The sequence below is a fragment of the Colossoma macropomum genome, unplaced genomic scaffold, assembly GCF_904425465.1.
Source record: "Colossoma macropomum unplaced genomic scaffold, Colossoma_macropomum, whole genome shotgun sequence".
Lineage (NCBI taxonomy): Eukaryota > Metazoa > Chordata > Actinopteri > Characiformes > Serrasalmidae > Colossoma > Colossoma macropomum.
The window spans coordinates 721,524-739,537 of NW_023495280.1; the positions used below are offsets into that span (position 1 = coordinate 721,524).

An 18,014-nucleotide genomic window follows, 5' to 3' on the forward strand; every position below is an offset into this window, starting at 1 on the left:
AGTCCAAGTCTACTTGCAGCACAAATAAGGATGAGATTGGGTTGAGTCGCAAGTCAGTTAAGAGTGAGTTAGAATCAAGTTGTGAGTCAGTTAAGGGCCAGTCCGAGTCATGAGTCTGTTAAGGGTGAGTTCAAGTTGATTTGCAAGTCAGATAAGGTTGAGTCTAGGACGACAGACTGGCGACAGTCTGTAAAGTCTACACAGTGGACCTACAAGGTAGGTGGAAGTACAAGGTGGGAGTTTCTAATAAAGAGCACAGGGAGTGTGCAGTATATCATGACGCAGTGTACAGCTGTGGGGCCTCAAATACTTTTTACTGTTTGCCAAAAGTTTCCAAGTTCCTCTCTTCATTAAAATTACATGAGTGCATGAAGTGATTAAATAATCACACAGGCCCAGCAAAACCTGTGATCCCCCTGAGCCGAACACATCTTGTGAATGATGCAGAGAACGAGCATCAAGCAAAAGTACATTTTTCATCTAAATCACAAGGCGGTGTCTTATCCTTTCTTTCGCTCGCGAGTTACACGTCGTCTGCCGCGAGCATTTCCCAGTCGAAGGCCTCATTTGCCTCGCGAAGGACAACAAAAAGCGTGTGAAATGAAAAACGCTTGCTTTTGTCCTCGAAGTGCTGAAGTCACTAAGCTAGCACTGTGTTTGTGTTTCTGTCTTCTCAGGTACAAGCCAAGCCACTGAGGGAGTCATTGTTGGTAAGTTTTGTGCTTGTACTAGACGTCGGGGACTCGCCTTCCACTTCCTCTTGGTGTATCATTCACTTTAACAAGAACCCAGAGACCAAACTCAGCGGATCCGCAAGCTGTACTATCCTCAAAACAATAGGAATAAATGTAGTCTGCGATGTTTTATGCATTTATCTACAAAAACTCTGCCTGTTTGGTGTTGTTTATGATGGGAGCTACATGCTAATACAGTATTGTAGCTAGCTGCCTTTAAACAGTGGAAAATGCAGTTGCCAGGGTTGGAGTTTTCACACAAAAGTAATCAATTGCAAATTACTAATTAAATCTCTGAAACTGTAATGGAATTACTTTACTCATTATGTCTGGGAAAAAGTCATCTCATTCCTTTACTTTTATGTTACTCTCTAAACCCCAGACAAATCTTTGCCACTTAAACCTGGTCCTTTTTTAGTGATAGTATAGCAAACATGGTTTAAAATGACTCTCACTATGCCTACCTTCAAGCAAGACAAAGCCAGTTATGGCTGATTAAAATAAGCCTAGTTTTCCTGGACCACCATTGGCTGCATAGCATTTATCACACAACATTCAAGTGTCAACAGCACTTCAACAGTGGGGAGGCAGTCATTCATGTAGGGTCCAAAAAAAAAATACCTTATACTTTTTGATAAAAGTCCTCCTCTCATCTCTGAAACTGTCCCTGACATACTGCCTGCTAGTTACCTTTAGCTAGATTGAGAACACAGAATATGCATTTGTAATTAAACAATATAACAGATAAGCTAAGTATAGCCAGTAGCTATACAGCTACAAATGTATTCATGCCACAGTATATCCTCACAATTCTTTTTTTTAATGTATTACAACTATATGTGTGTCGGCCTGAAGAAACCCCTCACATGGTGAATTTTTTATGAAAGTTTAATAAAAACCCAGACAGCAAGCATATATCGGTCCGCTGGCTTTATAAGGTCGACACCCCGCTGACTGTTGGCCACTGCTTGTCCACCCTCAGACCACCCAGTTTACTGTCTTGCATACAAGGTCTAAGTAGTTTCCAATTTCCTCAAACAGATCTTTAATGCTCACAGTCTTTTATTTTGGAAAATAAACTAAGACAAGTATTACAAACAACTGAAAAAAATGACTAGGCCTAATATAAAATGATTTAGTTGAAAAAGTTATTGCTGACACTGTGCTAGATTCAAATTATTTACTAATGAACAAAGGAAAACGAAAGAAAGAAATGAAGGAAAAAATCAATCAATTGGACTGTGAGTGGAAAATAAGTGATGAAAAGTGTCATTTTGTCTAACAGTCTGCTTGATCACCAGTGGGCCACCAGGAAAACGCCAGTGGACCGCCAGCTTTGCCATTAGTGGACCACTGTATTCTTGCTATTGGGGAAATGACCTCTTACAAATATGCTACATTTTTACAGCCACCTTTTCTCAGACACATTTAGCTAGCTAGACTTGGAGATGGATTTATATAATTTCAACCATTTGTTTCTCAGTTTTTTCCAGTGAAAACAATGGTGTAACAAAAGCAATTACAACCAGATGCTAACCAGCTAGCCTGCTAACTCACACTTCTCCTTGCCTACCTGTGGGAAAATAGAAGACATCTGTGACTTCCAACAGGTTTCTGAAGATAGCCACACATATTTCAAGCAAGGACTCAGACCCACATAAAACGACACAACTTTAGCTAAGCTGCCTCTCAACCCTGGTACACTGGTTGCTCGCTCACATTAGCTAGACTAGACTCAGTCAGTCAGTGAGCAAAAATGCCTCTTGTAGGCAATTAGGAACAGATGATGCTGCTTGAAAACCCAGAAACTAGCCAGTAGAAGCAGTTCAAATCTGCCTTGAAATCTCCATGAATAAAATTCAAAGCCGTCAAGTTCTGTTTAGGTGACATTACTTTCACATGTTACTTTGTACCACATTACCCTCAATAGAGTTACCTGCAAACCATTCATGGTTCAACCTTGGTCCCAGAGGGCCACAGCACTGCAGAGTTAAGGCCAAGAAGGCTCACTCTGAAAGCAGTTTTAATCATCCATCTGATGGAACAGATATGCCTCCATTTAATGCATTTCAATTCACAGCAGCTCCACAAAATGTGTCATATATCTGCAAAATGCACCCTCTTCACCCTCTTCTGCTGCTTTTTCACACATCAACTCCATTTTCTTTTGACTTAGAAACATAAGTAAAACGTAAACTCCATAGAGATCCATTAATATCACACTCCCATTGGTTTTTCTACAGCCTTTCTACATCCCAGAGTTGGGATGCAATGAAATACAATTATTGGGAAGACGTATTTAGACTGAAATGAATACATGTTAAATGTTACATTTTGTAAAAGCAGTATTCAGAGTACAGTTACTTTTTACATTTTGGGAGAATAGATTTATAATGCTTCTCCATGAAACAACAAAAAAAAAAAACATACAATCTTTAAAACAAATGCCATCCATGCTTGTCTATTAAAATGTAGCAAAGATGCTTGTTAGATGAACTCAATAAACAGCTTCTTTGCAAACACTGAAGGTCCTGCTAAAGCCTGAGTAGACTGATAAATCAATGGGATCATCAGTCATTAATCTCAGTGTTACTGAGCTCTGCTAAAGCCTGAGTAGACTGATAAATCAATGGGATCAGTTATTAATCTCAGTGTTACTGAGCTCTTCTGAGGGATGATTGAACTGAACAGTCTCCTCATTGACTTAAAATTGCATATCTACACTGCTAGAGAGGGTTCTTTGTGTGATGCCATAGAAGTACCGAGAATGGGGTGACAGATTACACGTCAGCATGGACGTAATAGCAGAGGTTGCTAATATGGGTGTAAGAGGTGTTCAAAACTTTAATCTTTACATCTGCGCCACTCCTGGCACCACAAACCCATATCTTTCTCCCTACTGGTCATGTTCCACAATTTGCCTTTAATTGTGCAGCGTACAACCGCACTGTAAACACCGTGGCCTGATGAGCTTTTAACGACAGCCGACGCAGCTCAAAGTTACGGGTGATTAGCCATTGATGAGGCGGCTTTAATTGTCCACGTTTTAGGGTGTGCAGGGGGCGCCAGTGTTTTGATCGATTTCGTATTATTTCACATGTTGTTTTCACACCTTAAACCCTAGATTTATTAATTAGTTCTGTATTTACTCTTTAAATTCTAATGAGGAGATTATTTTTTAAAAACCTGTCAGCAGGTCTACACTTCAATTCTTCACACTCGCAACTACATACTTTTATTTCTTACATAGTACTTCATAGAATAATTCATAAAACAATGAATACTAATTATTAAGCAAAAAAGATAACCAAAAAACAGATTAAAAAGTGTAAAATGAGGCTATAGTTTATGGTGGGGAATTCTGCTTCTGAAGGGCCGGATTCCTGTGCAGTTTAGGGATTTTCCTGCACAAACACTCCCAGTTCAACTCATCAGTTAATTGCCAGGTTTAAGAGGAGCAAAATCACCAAACTGTGCTGGACTCCAGCCCTCAGTTCCCCACCCCTGATAGATGGGATACATCTTAAGCCTTTTTTTTTAGCGATTACTATGAAACTAATATTTATTTATGTAGCTATGAGAGAATTGAAGAATGGGCTTATACGCAGACCCTTGAACCAACAGTATACTATAAAACAATGTTTTGCAGCAAATTCCCCTGACTGCAATTGGTCCTAATCACCACACTGTGTGTTCTGTGGCCTCTCCCTGACTGTGATTAGTCCCTAATCACTGTGTCATTTGTTTTGAGACTCCCCCCTGACTGATTGGTCCTAATCACTGTGTGAGACCTCCCCCTGACTGTGATTGGCTCTAAACACTACATAGTTTATTCTGAGACCTCTCCCTGACTGTGAATGGTCCTTATCACCATGTCATTTGTTCTGAGACCTCCCTCTGACTGCGATTGGTCCTTATTACCACACTTTTTTTTCTTAGACCTCCCCCTGACTGTGATTGGCCCTAAACACCACATTGTTTGTTCTGAGACCTCTCCCTGACTGCGATTGGTCCTCATCACCATGTTGTTTGTTCTGAGACCTCCCCCTGACTGTGATTGGTCCTTATCACTAATTTGTTCGTTCTAAGACCTCTCCTTGATTGTGATTGGTCCTCATCACCATGTTGTTTGTTCTGAGACCTCCCCCTAACTGTGATGGTCCTCATCACCATGTCGTTTGTTCCGAGACCTCCCCCTGACCGTGATTGGTCCTTATCACCACTTTGTTTTTTCTGAGACCTCTCCCTGACTGCGATTTGTCCTCATCATCATGTCCTATGTTCTGAGATCTTCCCCAACTGTGATTGGCCCTATACACTACATAGTTTATTCTGAGACCTCCCCTTTACTGTGATTGGCCCTCAATACCATGTTGTTTGTTCTGAGACCTCTCCTTAGCTGTGATTGGTCCTTATTATCATATTGTTTGTCCTGAGACCTCCTCCTGACCATGATTGGTTCACATGTCACACGATTGTCTGTGTCAAGTGCCCAAAAGACATACACAAACATCCTTTTAAGTATACTTATGATAGTGTGTTTGGCAGCAGTTCAATTTCATTTAGCTTTATCGTTGTTTGAAGTGTTTAAAGTTTAGGGTTTAAAGTGATGGTTTTAAAGTGATGGTTTGGCCAAATATAAAACAGAGTTTTCCCAGGACAGCCAAGACATGTTTTGTGTCTGAAAGTTGCTTCTTTAGTTTTACACTAAGGCTAATGTAGCCAATGGAAGCTTATACCCCACCAATAAGCACCACACAAACTGCACATCTTAATCATCACACATTGATTTGCAAATTAATCTGAATAGACTTGGTTATGTGGTTTCCGACACTTTGTGACATTCTGCTTTTAGGGGTGTAAGAATAAACTCGGCTCTAGTTTCAGTCTTGATATTGGGTTTATGATTTGATATTTTCACTTTATTTTGAACAAAATACCAATGAAAAAAAAAAATGCTGACTGTATCTATGTTGTTGTACAGCATACTAATGAACATTCTGGAATGAGCTGTTAATTGGTGCTGCACACATTTGTGCTCAAACCAATCTTTCATTGACTATATAGCCTAATTGTTAGTTATTATACTTGTTAGCTACATTAGCTTTGTAGCTCCAGTGCAAAACTAATGAGGCAAACTTCAGACACCAAACATATCCTGATCAACTGCAGGTGAAAATTCATTAAATTAGATTTTTGGCCAAACCTTCACTTTAAAGGATTAAAGGCTGTTTTTTAATTCTAATCCACGATCCTGTCCAGTTTGGGAGAGTGACGGGCTTCCTCTCCCTTTCGTCCTTCAGAGAAAGTCGAGTGAAGGCGGGCAGATGTTCCCCATGCAATAATTCATGATTATCTTCAATCGCCTCCTTTAACGAGGTTTTCGTCCCTACGGTGACGGAGACAATGAGGCACGGCGCAGTGGAGACAGCTGTCTGTAAAAACAAAAGCCTTATGAAAGATTCACCCATGTTATAATAACAAAGTCAGAGGAAGGTAAATATTTAATAGGGGTTAGGACATGGCGAGTACAGCGTTTTGGGAGTGGTGGGGGCTGATCAGGAAGAAAAACCCAGATGGACCACTCATTTAACATTATGCAAATTGCCAGACTGGGCCTACAATAGTTATTTAAAAGATGAGCAGTAAGCAAGACTTTATATTGTATTTAAATGTGTATGTATTATAGTGTGGTGTAGTGTTTTCACAGGCAAAACACACTATTTAGTAATAAACAGTTTCAAATCATTTTATGGTGCCTAAAGGCTTGTCCAGATGTATCCAGATATTTTTGAAAAATCTGCATTTTGGGCTTCTAGACATTTTCAGTTATTAAAAACATTTTTTTACAAGGTTAAAGATTTCTAAAACCAAAAAAGGTCTATTTGCTATGTTTTCAGGTGGACAGGTTTTTGAAAATGCTGACATCACACCATTAATTTGCACATGGTTTTTGCAGCCTTTATTTGTTAAGCTTGCATGATGACTAGGAGTTTTCTGAGTGCTCAGCGTAAAATGCATGCTCACATAAAGGACATAAATGCTTTGTGGAAAAATTCCTTCACGGCTATCAAAGTACAGTAACGTCAGCTAACAACTACAGAGTGATAAATCAATGCATAGGTAAAAATAACTATAACCAAAACACTAGATTAGCCATGTTAGCTGGAGATGTTGAAACAGCTTGCTAACAATAACTAGCTGGCAAAAAGTTAAAGACGCACATATGCCAGTAGGGGGCGTGCCGGGCCGTTATGGTTTGTAATGCCACTGTAGACATTTCACACAACTACTGGCCCCAGGAAACGAACATCTACTCCCCACTAAGGACTGAGGATAATGACAGCTTTTGAGGGAGAAAATGAAAACTTTTCCTCTGAAAGCGGCTGTGGCAGCAACTTTAAAGCACAAACTGCATGTTAACATGAACGTTAAGGTTGTTTTTGCTTCAAACTCGAACTGTTGAGTAAGCTGTATGTGCTCTTCTCGTCATCGTTGTTATTGTCGTTGCTTTAGCGGAAGCAGCATTACCCTGCACTGAGTACTTCCAGCAGAAAAAAATGCAGAAATGTGAAAAGGGTCTATGGTCTACTTGAGGGACATGGCATCAATTTTTATTTATTATTATTACCCCCTACTGGCCTGGTATCCTCATGTAACATTTCTAAGTCATTTTTGCGTTCTTGTGTTAAGAAATTTTCAAAAATGCTGTTGGTGTGGACAAAGATTGAAAAATGGGGAAAAAAAATATCAGAAATATCCTGATACATGTGGACAAGGTCTGAGACTTTTGCACAGTGCTGCATATAAATCAGGCTCTGCAAACATTTTAATACATTTTTTAAAGTTTAAACAAGTAATTGTGACAGACCTACGTCCATAAGAAATGTGTACTAAAGCAAAGAGGTGTCTCATTTCATTCTAACTGCCACCTAATCGACTTAAGAAGCTGTGATGTGAATTGATCAGCAGCTAATTTGCACATAAGGATGTATGCTGTGCTATTTTTCACTGCATCAGCGGTAGCAGTTTTTATATTATAGAAAACTGTTCAACATCATGAGCAGAGACTGACCTCTACAACTTAACATTGTGGACCTAAATAGAAACCATGACTGCTGAATATGTATGTGGCGTGCACACGATTACCGTAACTGACCTTTGTAAGGGTTAATCGTCTCTGTGATGTATTAAAAGATAGAAGGCAATTATACTACGTTCAAAAATCTGAAATCACATCATATCATTGATTTGTTTTAAGATTGCCAAATTAGGCCTATTAAAAGGCCTAAGCAGTAAACAAATAACTTGAAATAGCAACATGATGTAGTGTGATATGATTGATGCACTGAGTCATTGGTTCATTTTTAATCAAGAATTCACTAATGTAGTGTCTTTTTTTAATCTGCAGATGACTCGGATGATGGATTCTTTAAGGCCATAATTGGTGGTAAGTTAAAATAAACTTATATTAAAGGCAAATAAGGACATAAAGCACTAATACTTTCTTTTATAGAGGACAACCTTAATAAGTGACTAATTCTCACTTCATTAATAAGGAACTGATTGGAAAGACAGTTACTTAATATATTTATTGTAGCTATTTAATATAATCATTATTGATTATTATATGAAGGATTTGGTTCTGAAACAAATTAAAAGCCACTTATGATGTAGGTTGTTAGGAATGGGTGTGATACAAGAAATGTTAATGATCTATAATGATTAATATCACCTTTATTAGATAAATAAAAGTGTGTTACATGTCAGCTGTTATTCTTTTCAAACCTATTTATATCCAGAAATGTTATAAAAGGACATAATGCACTTTGAGAATGAAACTTTGTATGTTATTACATTATATAAACAAAAAAGATATATTAATTACAAAATTAAATAAAAAAGTGTTGTCTCAGAAAACATATCTAACAGAATCCTCAATGACTAAATATCAATATTGGCCTCTATTCTTTTCAGGAGACTCGCCCTTAGTTTGGTCTTAGAAGTTGGTTTATGTTATATATGTTATATTTTATGATTATAATAATTATTGTTATGGTGGCTGTTGTTAATAATGAATAATATAAAAAATGCCATGTATGCAATCATGAAATGATTAAAGAAGCATGCTTTATCATTATTAATTCCTTGGAGGCACCAAAATATTTTTCCAAGCGCAGCTGCTACTAAGATTGCTCCAGATTGGGGTATTACAGTGCTATTAGGGTAGATACTGCAGAGCCACGAAGTCCAAGAGCCGATATAAAACGTTGTCCCTCTCTGATGAGGAAACTCATAAAAGGCCATGTCTGTGTGCCAAAAACATTAAGGTGCCCGACTCCGAGTGCACTCCGTCCTGACCTAATGCGTCCAATTTTCCAGACTGCACTTGTGGTGATGTTGCAACTGTAGAAAAGCCTGGGCTTCTGCCAAAATACGAAGGTTTTTTCTGTGCAAGATGCTTCTGAAAAGTTCTTCCCATGCTGAAGGTTAAAGAAGGTGAAAGCTTAAAGCACCAGCACTGTTCCTCTTAACTGAGTTTACACATGAATAATCAGTAAGGAGATACATGGTCAGGCTTGTGCGTAATTAGATACAATAAATCTCAGCAGGATATCAGTGGAATCATGCTCTTTGAAATACTGTTGAGGTAAATAGTTTATATCAAGGGCACTAATGCTAATTAGAGCGCCGGGAGTATACACTCACTAGCCACTTTATTACAAAGCCCTACACTTTAGCTTCACCTTGCTGGTGTGCAGTTCGAGATTGTAGCCCATCTATCTCATACTGTGCTAGTTATGCTTTGGCTCTCTAACAGTAGGATTTTTAATAAACTATATTGTGTATGTATTGTTCATAATAGACCAATTATTAGCTAATTGCTGTTGCTTTTGATTATATACAGTGCCCTCCACAAATGTTGGCACCCCTGGTAATCATGAGCAAAACAAGCTGTAAAAAAACATTATTTATTGCTCATCCTTTTGATTTTTCATTCAAAATATTAAAAGTATAGCCTTTATTTGAAGTAGAGTGATTGAAAGAAAAGGCCATAAATCTTGTCAAATATTTTTCTCAAATCTGTATGTGCCACAATTGTTGACACCCCTAGAAATTCTTATGAGTGAAATCTAACTGAAGTATATTCCCATTCATTTATTTTTTGTGGTTAGGAACACTTAAATGGTCAGCCATGACTTCCTGTTTCACTAGGGAATGTATATGAGATAGATAGACCAAATGCCCTCAGGCAAGACCAGAGAATACTGCAATGATGTATGACAGAGGGATTGAGCTGCGCAAATCAGGAAATGGCTACATAAAAATAACTAAACAGTTAAAATGCTCATTTCCACTATCAGGGCAATAATTAAGAAGCTGGAGACTTTCTGCTGAGAATCTGCTGGAAAGCGGACGTATGTCTGTATTGATCCCATGCACAGTGACGAGGATGGTTGAGTGGACAAAGAATCCCCAAGGATCCCAGATAGGGAACTGGAGACATCAGTTTGGTCATGAGGTCAAAACATCTCCCAAACTACATTAGATGCCACCTAAATAACCACAAGTTGTTTGAAAGGGTTGCCAGAAGAAAGCCCCTGCTGTCAAGGACCAAGAAACTTGAGGGCCTACACGTTGCCAGATGCTTCTATAACTTTCAGTGGGACTGTGTTCTATGCTCAGATGAGACCAAAATAGAGCTTTTTGGCAACAAACACCAGAGGAAGATTTGGTATAGACACAGAGATAGCCATGCAGAAAAGTATCTCATCCCCACTGTGAAGTATGGTGGTGGATTTGTGATACTGTGGGGCTGTTATTCAAAGGCCATGGATAATTTGTTCAGATGCATGGTATCACAGACTCCATCATTTGCTAGCAGATATAGAATCAAAACCTGACTGCCTCAGCCAGGACGCTTAAACTGGACCATAATTTGGATCTTTCAACAGGACAATGATCCAAAACACACCTCAAAATCAACACAAGAATAGTTCACTGACAACAGAATTAAGGTTTTGACATGGCCACCCCAGTCCCCTGACCTAAACCCTGTAGAAAACCTGTGGGCTGAGATAAAGAGGTGAGTCCACGAGCATATACCTTGGAATCTGAAGGATCTGGAGGGGTTCTGTATGGAGGAATGGTCTCAGATCCTTTGCCATGTGTTCTCCAGTTTCATTTAGCATTATAGGAGAAGACTCAGAGCTGTTGCCATTGAAAAGGGAGGCTGCACAGAGAATTAAATAAAGGGTTGCCAACAATTGTAGCACCACAGATCTGAGAAAAAATTTTATTTCATTATAAGATTTTGGGTTTGTATTTTAATCATTGTACTTTAAATAAAGGTTAAATTTTTGTTAATATTTTAAATGAAAGAGCAAAGAGATAAGCAAAAAAGCCTGTTTTGCTCATGTTTACCACCAGTGGAATGGAAATCCATTCAGATATTATTAATTAATATAATCAAATGATACTGCAACTCTGTTATCAGATTAAGTAGGAAACTGCTGGCCCTGAAACGAATCTGTGTTGAGCTGCTAGCAAGCAATTAGAGGTGAAAGCGGAGAGATAAGAACCCCCTGCTGTGAGAAATAATTCAGACCTCTTCACAAAGACGGCTGTGCAGAGATAAACCAGACAAATGCAGCTTTCTTTATATCAAACAATCCTGAACAACTGACACAATCAACAAACAGCATATAACCACAATAACAACACTTTTAGAAATGCTGACTTGATAGCTCACCTTCAAACATGAAAATCCAATTTGTATCCAGTTTTGCAAATACATCAAAATGTATTCCATCTTGCATTTTATGGCTACTATGGAAAAGAGATAATCAATAATTATTGACAAGGAATGTGTACTAAGGTGACAGATGTGTTTCATTTGCAGACTCGTGTTATTCTCACTGCCCACCTTTTGACCTTATTGACTTAAGAAGCTGTGATTGATGTGAACTGACCAGTAGTTAATTTACTACTCATTTACACATAAGGATGAAGGCTGTGCTATTTGTTCACTACAACAGTGGAAGCCTGTTTTTGCACTATGGAAATAAAGTGGTGACCTGAGAATGACCTCTTCAACTTAACCCTGTGGATCTGAACGGAAACCAAGCACTTGTCATGCATGCACAGAACGTACATAAACATAAACAACATAATTAACCTCTGGGTTAACCTTTTTTGTAATGTATTCATTTACACAGTGATTTAATTACATTGTTCTGAAATACAATTAGCTGGCTTTGTCAGCCCAACTTACAGTTTGTTTGTGAACTTTCCCTTTCTAGTTTTACCACTGTAATTTCTTATGAGTGTTGTTAGACATATTGTGAAGTGTCTCACTGCTAACAATAAATATTGTATTATTGTACATAATATATGTATCTGCAAGCAAATTTACCACCAATTTACCGTTTCCTCCTCAGCTGTAATTGCTGCAGTGGTCCTGGTCTTCATCTGCCTGTTTGTGGTAATCCTCCGCTACATGTACAGGTATAAGGGCACCTACCACACCAACGAGGCCAAGGGCACTGAGTTCGCCGAGACGGCTGATGTTGCCCTCCGGAGCGACCCGGCTTTGCAGGACTCCATGGATGAGAGCAAGAAGGAATACTTCATATGATACAGCACCCAACGCCCTTCCATTTAGAACCTGAATTTGAAGCCAACTAGGTGCATCCAGTTAGTCACGGCAGATGGGAGACTGCACAAAATGATTTTTATGCTGTCCTGGTGCCATTTCTTCCCATCTTTTCACCTGGCTGGGTTCACCTATACATGCCTGTATCCCTGCAGTATTACATGCTGACCTTCAGACCATATTTTGTGTAACGGGCAGGTGGTAGGAAAAGGCCATCAGGCGTTAGAAAAGAATTGAACACCAGCAGGTGCCGAATCAGTTAACCCAAACGCAAAGAGAGGAATGCATGCATTTGACATGAATCAGCCATACGGGTGTGAAGAGCATTGCACCGAAGCCAAAGCATGAAATGACTGTCAAATAGCACCGCGGGAAGCAAGAGCATGAAAGAAAGCCAAAGAGAAGAAGTCACTGCACACTAGCAGTGCGTCAGAAAGAACTTGATGTCTTTCATATGCAAATAAGATGAAGCCTTAAAGTCTTTTTTGTTGTTTATTGCTTACAGGATATTGAACGTTGTCTCACCATGTATTAAACCACAAATAAGAGTTCATAAGTAAGTGAACCGTGATAGCATTTGTGTTCATTTGTATCTATACGCCAGCACACTGGATTTGAAATGAAACAATAATGATGAGGTTAAGTAAAAGAAGTTGAGGCTTATTACCTTCAATATTCAAATATAATTACATATACTAATTACATTATTACATATCTAATTTGAAATCAAAACTGTATGGCAGATACCTTTGCTCTCTTCCAAGGGTGTTTTTCATACAAACCACTGTTAATGATGAAATTTATGCATCTGGGCACATCCTATCTGGGTGAAGTGGGTGGGGAGGGGCAGGGCTTATGCTATGCTTAAAATAACTTCTTCTTTCCTAACATCACTTACTAATTCTAACTGCTTTCAAGCTTTTTTAAGATTATTTTGTAAGTTACCACAGCAGGCATTGAAAAAGATCTATTTAACCTCATCCCAGGCTTATTACATACTAAAGCTTATTATTCAGTAACTACAGGGATTCAGTGCAAACTGACTGAGCTATTCTTACGTTACAGAAGTGTGTAATAAAACTTTGGCCCCGCCAGCAAGGGGTTAAAGCTACATTATGTAAGTTTTGTAAGATTTGGAGGCCTCTCTGGTGGAAATGTGTAATTGCACGCAATGCGCAGAAGAACATTTAGTAGCATGGGTTGTGCTTTGGATCCCTTCCTTGAGTGGATGAATCTGATGACTGAAAGAGAATTCAAAGCAAACTCAGTCAAAACTTGCTGAAAGATGTGTCTTCTGAGGATGTGAGTGAATTATCTACTATTGCCTTGGTCCTTAACAATGTAAAAAAGTAGTTCATTTTGACATATCTAATGTTTGGATGCTGTTTCTCAGCCTCATGATGGTCTTGTTGAGAGATAACAGCAGCAGATTCAAAAGCCACATTTACAATAACCACTAGACCTTTTGTTAACTCTATTGTGCATAAACTGATGATGCAACGAAACCCAACGGACCACGAAACAACTGAGCAGCCAGCTGTCCAATGACTTATGGTCTCCAAAAATGGGCTTCCATTCCTAAACACTTCACCCAGTGTAATGTACAAGCCCATGCATTAAAGTTGACAATTTATACTTCAGCTCAATTCCTTCAACAGTCATTGTTTCATTTCAAATATAATTCAATGTGCAGGAATACAGTGTCAAAAATGTATCTTACTTATTAATTACTTATAGATTGCACTGCATATAACAAGACAGTATATTAAAGGCATAAAACTGGAGATTATTCAACATATACAGTATTCAGTAATGGTAATCGCACTGACAATCAAAACAGCCAAAGTCAAAATATTGCCAGAGGAGCTTTCATGTTTATTTCAGGTATGTTATTCCTCTTCACTAGATAAGCTTCAAATAACTACTAAGGAACTACAAGAAACCATTAGTTACCCTATTAACAGTGCTTTATTACTTTGTCATCTGTTGTAAGATTTGAACATAACTTTGTCCATTTGTGCCCTTAAGCAATGAAAATATCCTGTGTGGTGCTCAGATTGATGATGTACCTGAGCTAGAATGAAACAATCAGTAGACAAGTGTGAAAACACCACTGGAAAGTCTTGATAGTGGAGGTGAAAACTGTGATTATGGTTCCCACCAACAACATACAGTTGACGTACCTGTGTTGTGCCCAGAAATACGTTCTTTTGTATGTGTTGTGAGGTTGGACAAGTTTTGCAGAATGATGGCAAAATCCTACTTAATTTAATGAGAAAAAGTCAAAATACATAAATTTTGTGTGTTATGTGGATGTGGGTTTTTAATTTCTTGCCAAATAATTGAACTGATATTAGAATGGTGTCAAATACATGATCATTTGCAACCTGCCTACTTTCAAATAGCTACAACAACATGTGCAGCTCGGTATAGCATTTTTAAGCAAAGGGGTCCAACATGGTTAACTTATATAACATATTATGACAAAAATGGAGTTGTCCTTCTAGGCCTCAGGAGAAGGCCCAACGATTTCTGTAAACTAAAAAATACTCTGCAAGTATTGTAGTTCCACTCACAATTAAGTTTAGTTTGAAATGAAAAGGATTTTGAAACACCCAACAGAAAATGATTGTTTTCTCTGTGGTATCTAGGTAGATACAGTCAAGCATGCTATCTCATTGGTTGGGACTTCAGGAGCTAAATAGAAAGCCTCACACATTAGATTAACTACCAGTATAATTAGAAAGTGACATAGGAACTAACCATGCTTTGATTTACACTGGACCAATTTTGAAAGAAAAACATCAAACCAGACCTTCTAGATCCGTTACTGACTATGAAGTCGAGCCATAATCTAAGCAGGTTTTGGGTAGTTGTTAGGAATGGAAAATGGCGGGAGCAGCTTTATGCCAGGACTCTTTACAGAAAGAGTCACTATAAAACTGATACATACAAGCTCAAATATATGTTATTATCTGTTACAGTCTTCAAATAAAGCACATGCAATGCTTTTTACAAGCTTCAATGTCCATGTTTAATCTAGAACTGCTACAAAATGTTCATGTGTGTAAGCATTAGTGTTCTAATCAGTTTAACACTTTAATGTCCATAGTATATAATCACTCAGGTTTCATACGTATGTATTTTTTTTAATCCTCAAATATTGTTCTGATTGGGTAAATGAGGATGAATATATCTGCATAATGGCATTTACATTAAGAAGCATTTGACACATTTTGTACCATTTTTTGTTGAACATAGGTGATTTTGACATACTGAAGACCAGGAGCTGCCTGATCTCCAGTAAGTGTAATAAGTGACTGAATAATATTAGAAGTCCTTCCATATTATCTAACAGCCACAAACATTGTATTTCACAGTTTAGATCTTTTGAACATTTATGTAATGATTTTCATTTGATTTTTTTCAACATTTTATGTTTGTCTTTGACATTGATGTCCACCCTGTCATAAGGGGGTTACAACATGTTAAGGCTCCTGATTTTTGACATCAGTGACATCAAAACAACCATAATGCTTTCCTTTAACGGAGTTACTAACAACTGCTGCATGTACAGTGAAGATCTACAACTATATTTTCTCATCATATCGTGTGGTCAAGCTTAACGTGTCCATCCTGTCATGGTAAAACTTACAGTTTCTTAATAAGATTTCAGAATATTAAATATGTTTGTGAAACAGTATCAGGTCATTTTAACAGTTTAACACTTTGCTAAATAAAAGTCAACATGTGTTCACAAGATGCTACATTTAGGTAAAAATGTCCACCCTGTCCTGCGAGGTGGATACACTGTAAACAATTACTGTAATTTTACAGTATACATTTACTGATGTCTTAAATTACAGTGTTATTGTATTTTGCTATGAATTCTGGGAGCTGATGTCCATTCTTAACAGCTCATTGTAGAATTTACTGTATGTTCCTGTAAAAACTACACCAGAACTACCAGAAGTCTCCACAAATCAAATGGAAAAACTGCAAAAATTGCAGTAACTTGACATTTTTTACATTTTGTTTTAAACTTTTAATTGAATTGAATGTAATGTTTTCATAAACTTCATTTATCACAAGAGTTTCCTTCTGTTTCTTTCTAAGTCAGGACTTTGTCCACCCTGTCATCTTCATGTTTTAGCAAAATAAACAAGTTATACTTAAAAGAAATCCAAATATTTGAAGTACATTATTACAAACACCAAGGAGGCAAACTGTATTATAGAATTTTTGATTAAATGTATTTGCTCACAGATTTTCTTCAGAAAAGAAAGTGCAGTTGGTGTGGATTAAAAAAAAACATTTATTTTAAACTATATTTCATAACTGAAAAAGATTTTTACATGAGCTAAAATATTATTGACAAAGAGACAAAAGATTTCTCCAAAACTGTCAGTCAAATCGATACAGTGCAACCAAAATATCCTAAATCTGTTTTGCAACTGGAACTTTGCAACTGTTTTGGAACTCGAGTGGCCGACACACAGCCCTGAGCAACCTCTCTAAACACCTTTGGGATGAACTGGACCCCTGATTGTGAACGAGACCTTCTCATCCAACATGATCTACACATACAAAATAGTTCATCCATCTTTGGCTTCTTATAAAACTCCTGTCCCAACTGACGAGCACAGCAAGTCATGATGTATCTCATGTGATACTGATGTCACACTTGTCATGTGAAGATGTCTTTACAGCACCGTAACCAGCCTGAAATGCTCATTAAACACTGAAGAAAACGTTTTATGTTTCTGAAATATTCACATACAGACAGCATGGATGTTTTTTTTTCCCGTGATTAATGCACTGCCTCAAGGATACAGGCTGAAAATAAGCCTGAAGCTAGAGCTTCACCCTCCTAACCTCCATCCTTTCTCTCTTCAGCTCCCTTGATTAATGGAAACTCCCCATCAAAGATCTCTATTGCTCTTGTTAATGGTGAACTTAAAAAAAAAAAAGAAAAGGCCTGCTCTGCCTGTTGAGCAGCATCTAGGTTACTTGTCATCACTTGAGCCATGCTAACCGAAGCTGACACCTTCATGATTAACCTCCCTGAAAACAGGAACGAGACGAACGAGACGACGCAATTATCGCCTTGCCAGTGGCCTCTAGTCTGCTTTGTATCTTCTCTTTTATCCTACCTTAACTGCTCCCAAAAATGGAAATCAGCCTTCAAAATTCCGTCTCATGAAGGGAGCTTGGTGCAGAATGAGTACGAAAAGGACAACTTGTTAAACTTCATTTTGCGGGTATCAATGTGGGGATAGAGGGAGGGGTCAGCTGGCCTGGAAATGGTATCAGGGAAGAGTTTTCAAAGGTCCAGTCAAGGTCCTGAAGTTTGGCATTCATGAATGGTTTACTGACAGCTATTCATGTACATAGAGATGGTATGATACCACTTTCATTTCGATACTGACACCAATACCTTGACTGTTGGCCAGTATCGATAAAAAATGTTCATTTAAAAACTACTAAGCTTTAAAAAGATATGTTTTTAAAAAATAATTTGTATATTTTTTACCATGTTCAAACTAGCCATCTCTCTACAATCCTTACTGTTTATGTGCTGTTATCATATGGTTACTAATCTTATAATATGATTTTTTTTAACA

The 18,014-nt window shown here is 38.0% G+C and overlaps 1 protein-coding gene across 4 annotated transcripts in view; it reads left to right on the forward strand.

The window, feature by feature from the left end:
- The window catches only part of gypc (glycophorin C (Gerbich blood group)), a 57,120-nt gene extending 41,719 nt beyond the window's left edge, over positions 1-15,401 (forward strand). For 3 of the 4 annotated variants that reach the window (XM_036561927.1, XM_036561926.1, XM_036561925.1), the window contains 3 exons: positions 678-710; positions 8,146-8,184; positions 12,176-15,401. In XM_036561927.1, coding sequence (XP_036417820.1) covers positions 678-710; positions 8,146-8,184; positions 12,176-12,372 — 269 coding nt within the window. In that variant the 3' untranslated portion in view covers positions 12,373-15,401. The remainder of the gene's footprint in view (positions 1-677; positions 711-8,145; positions 8,185-12,175) is intronic. The other variant, XM_036561928.1, reaches the window with a different exon arrangement.
- Positions 15,402-18,014: the final 2,613 nt, after the last annotated feature.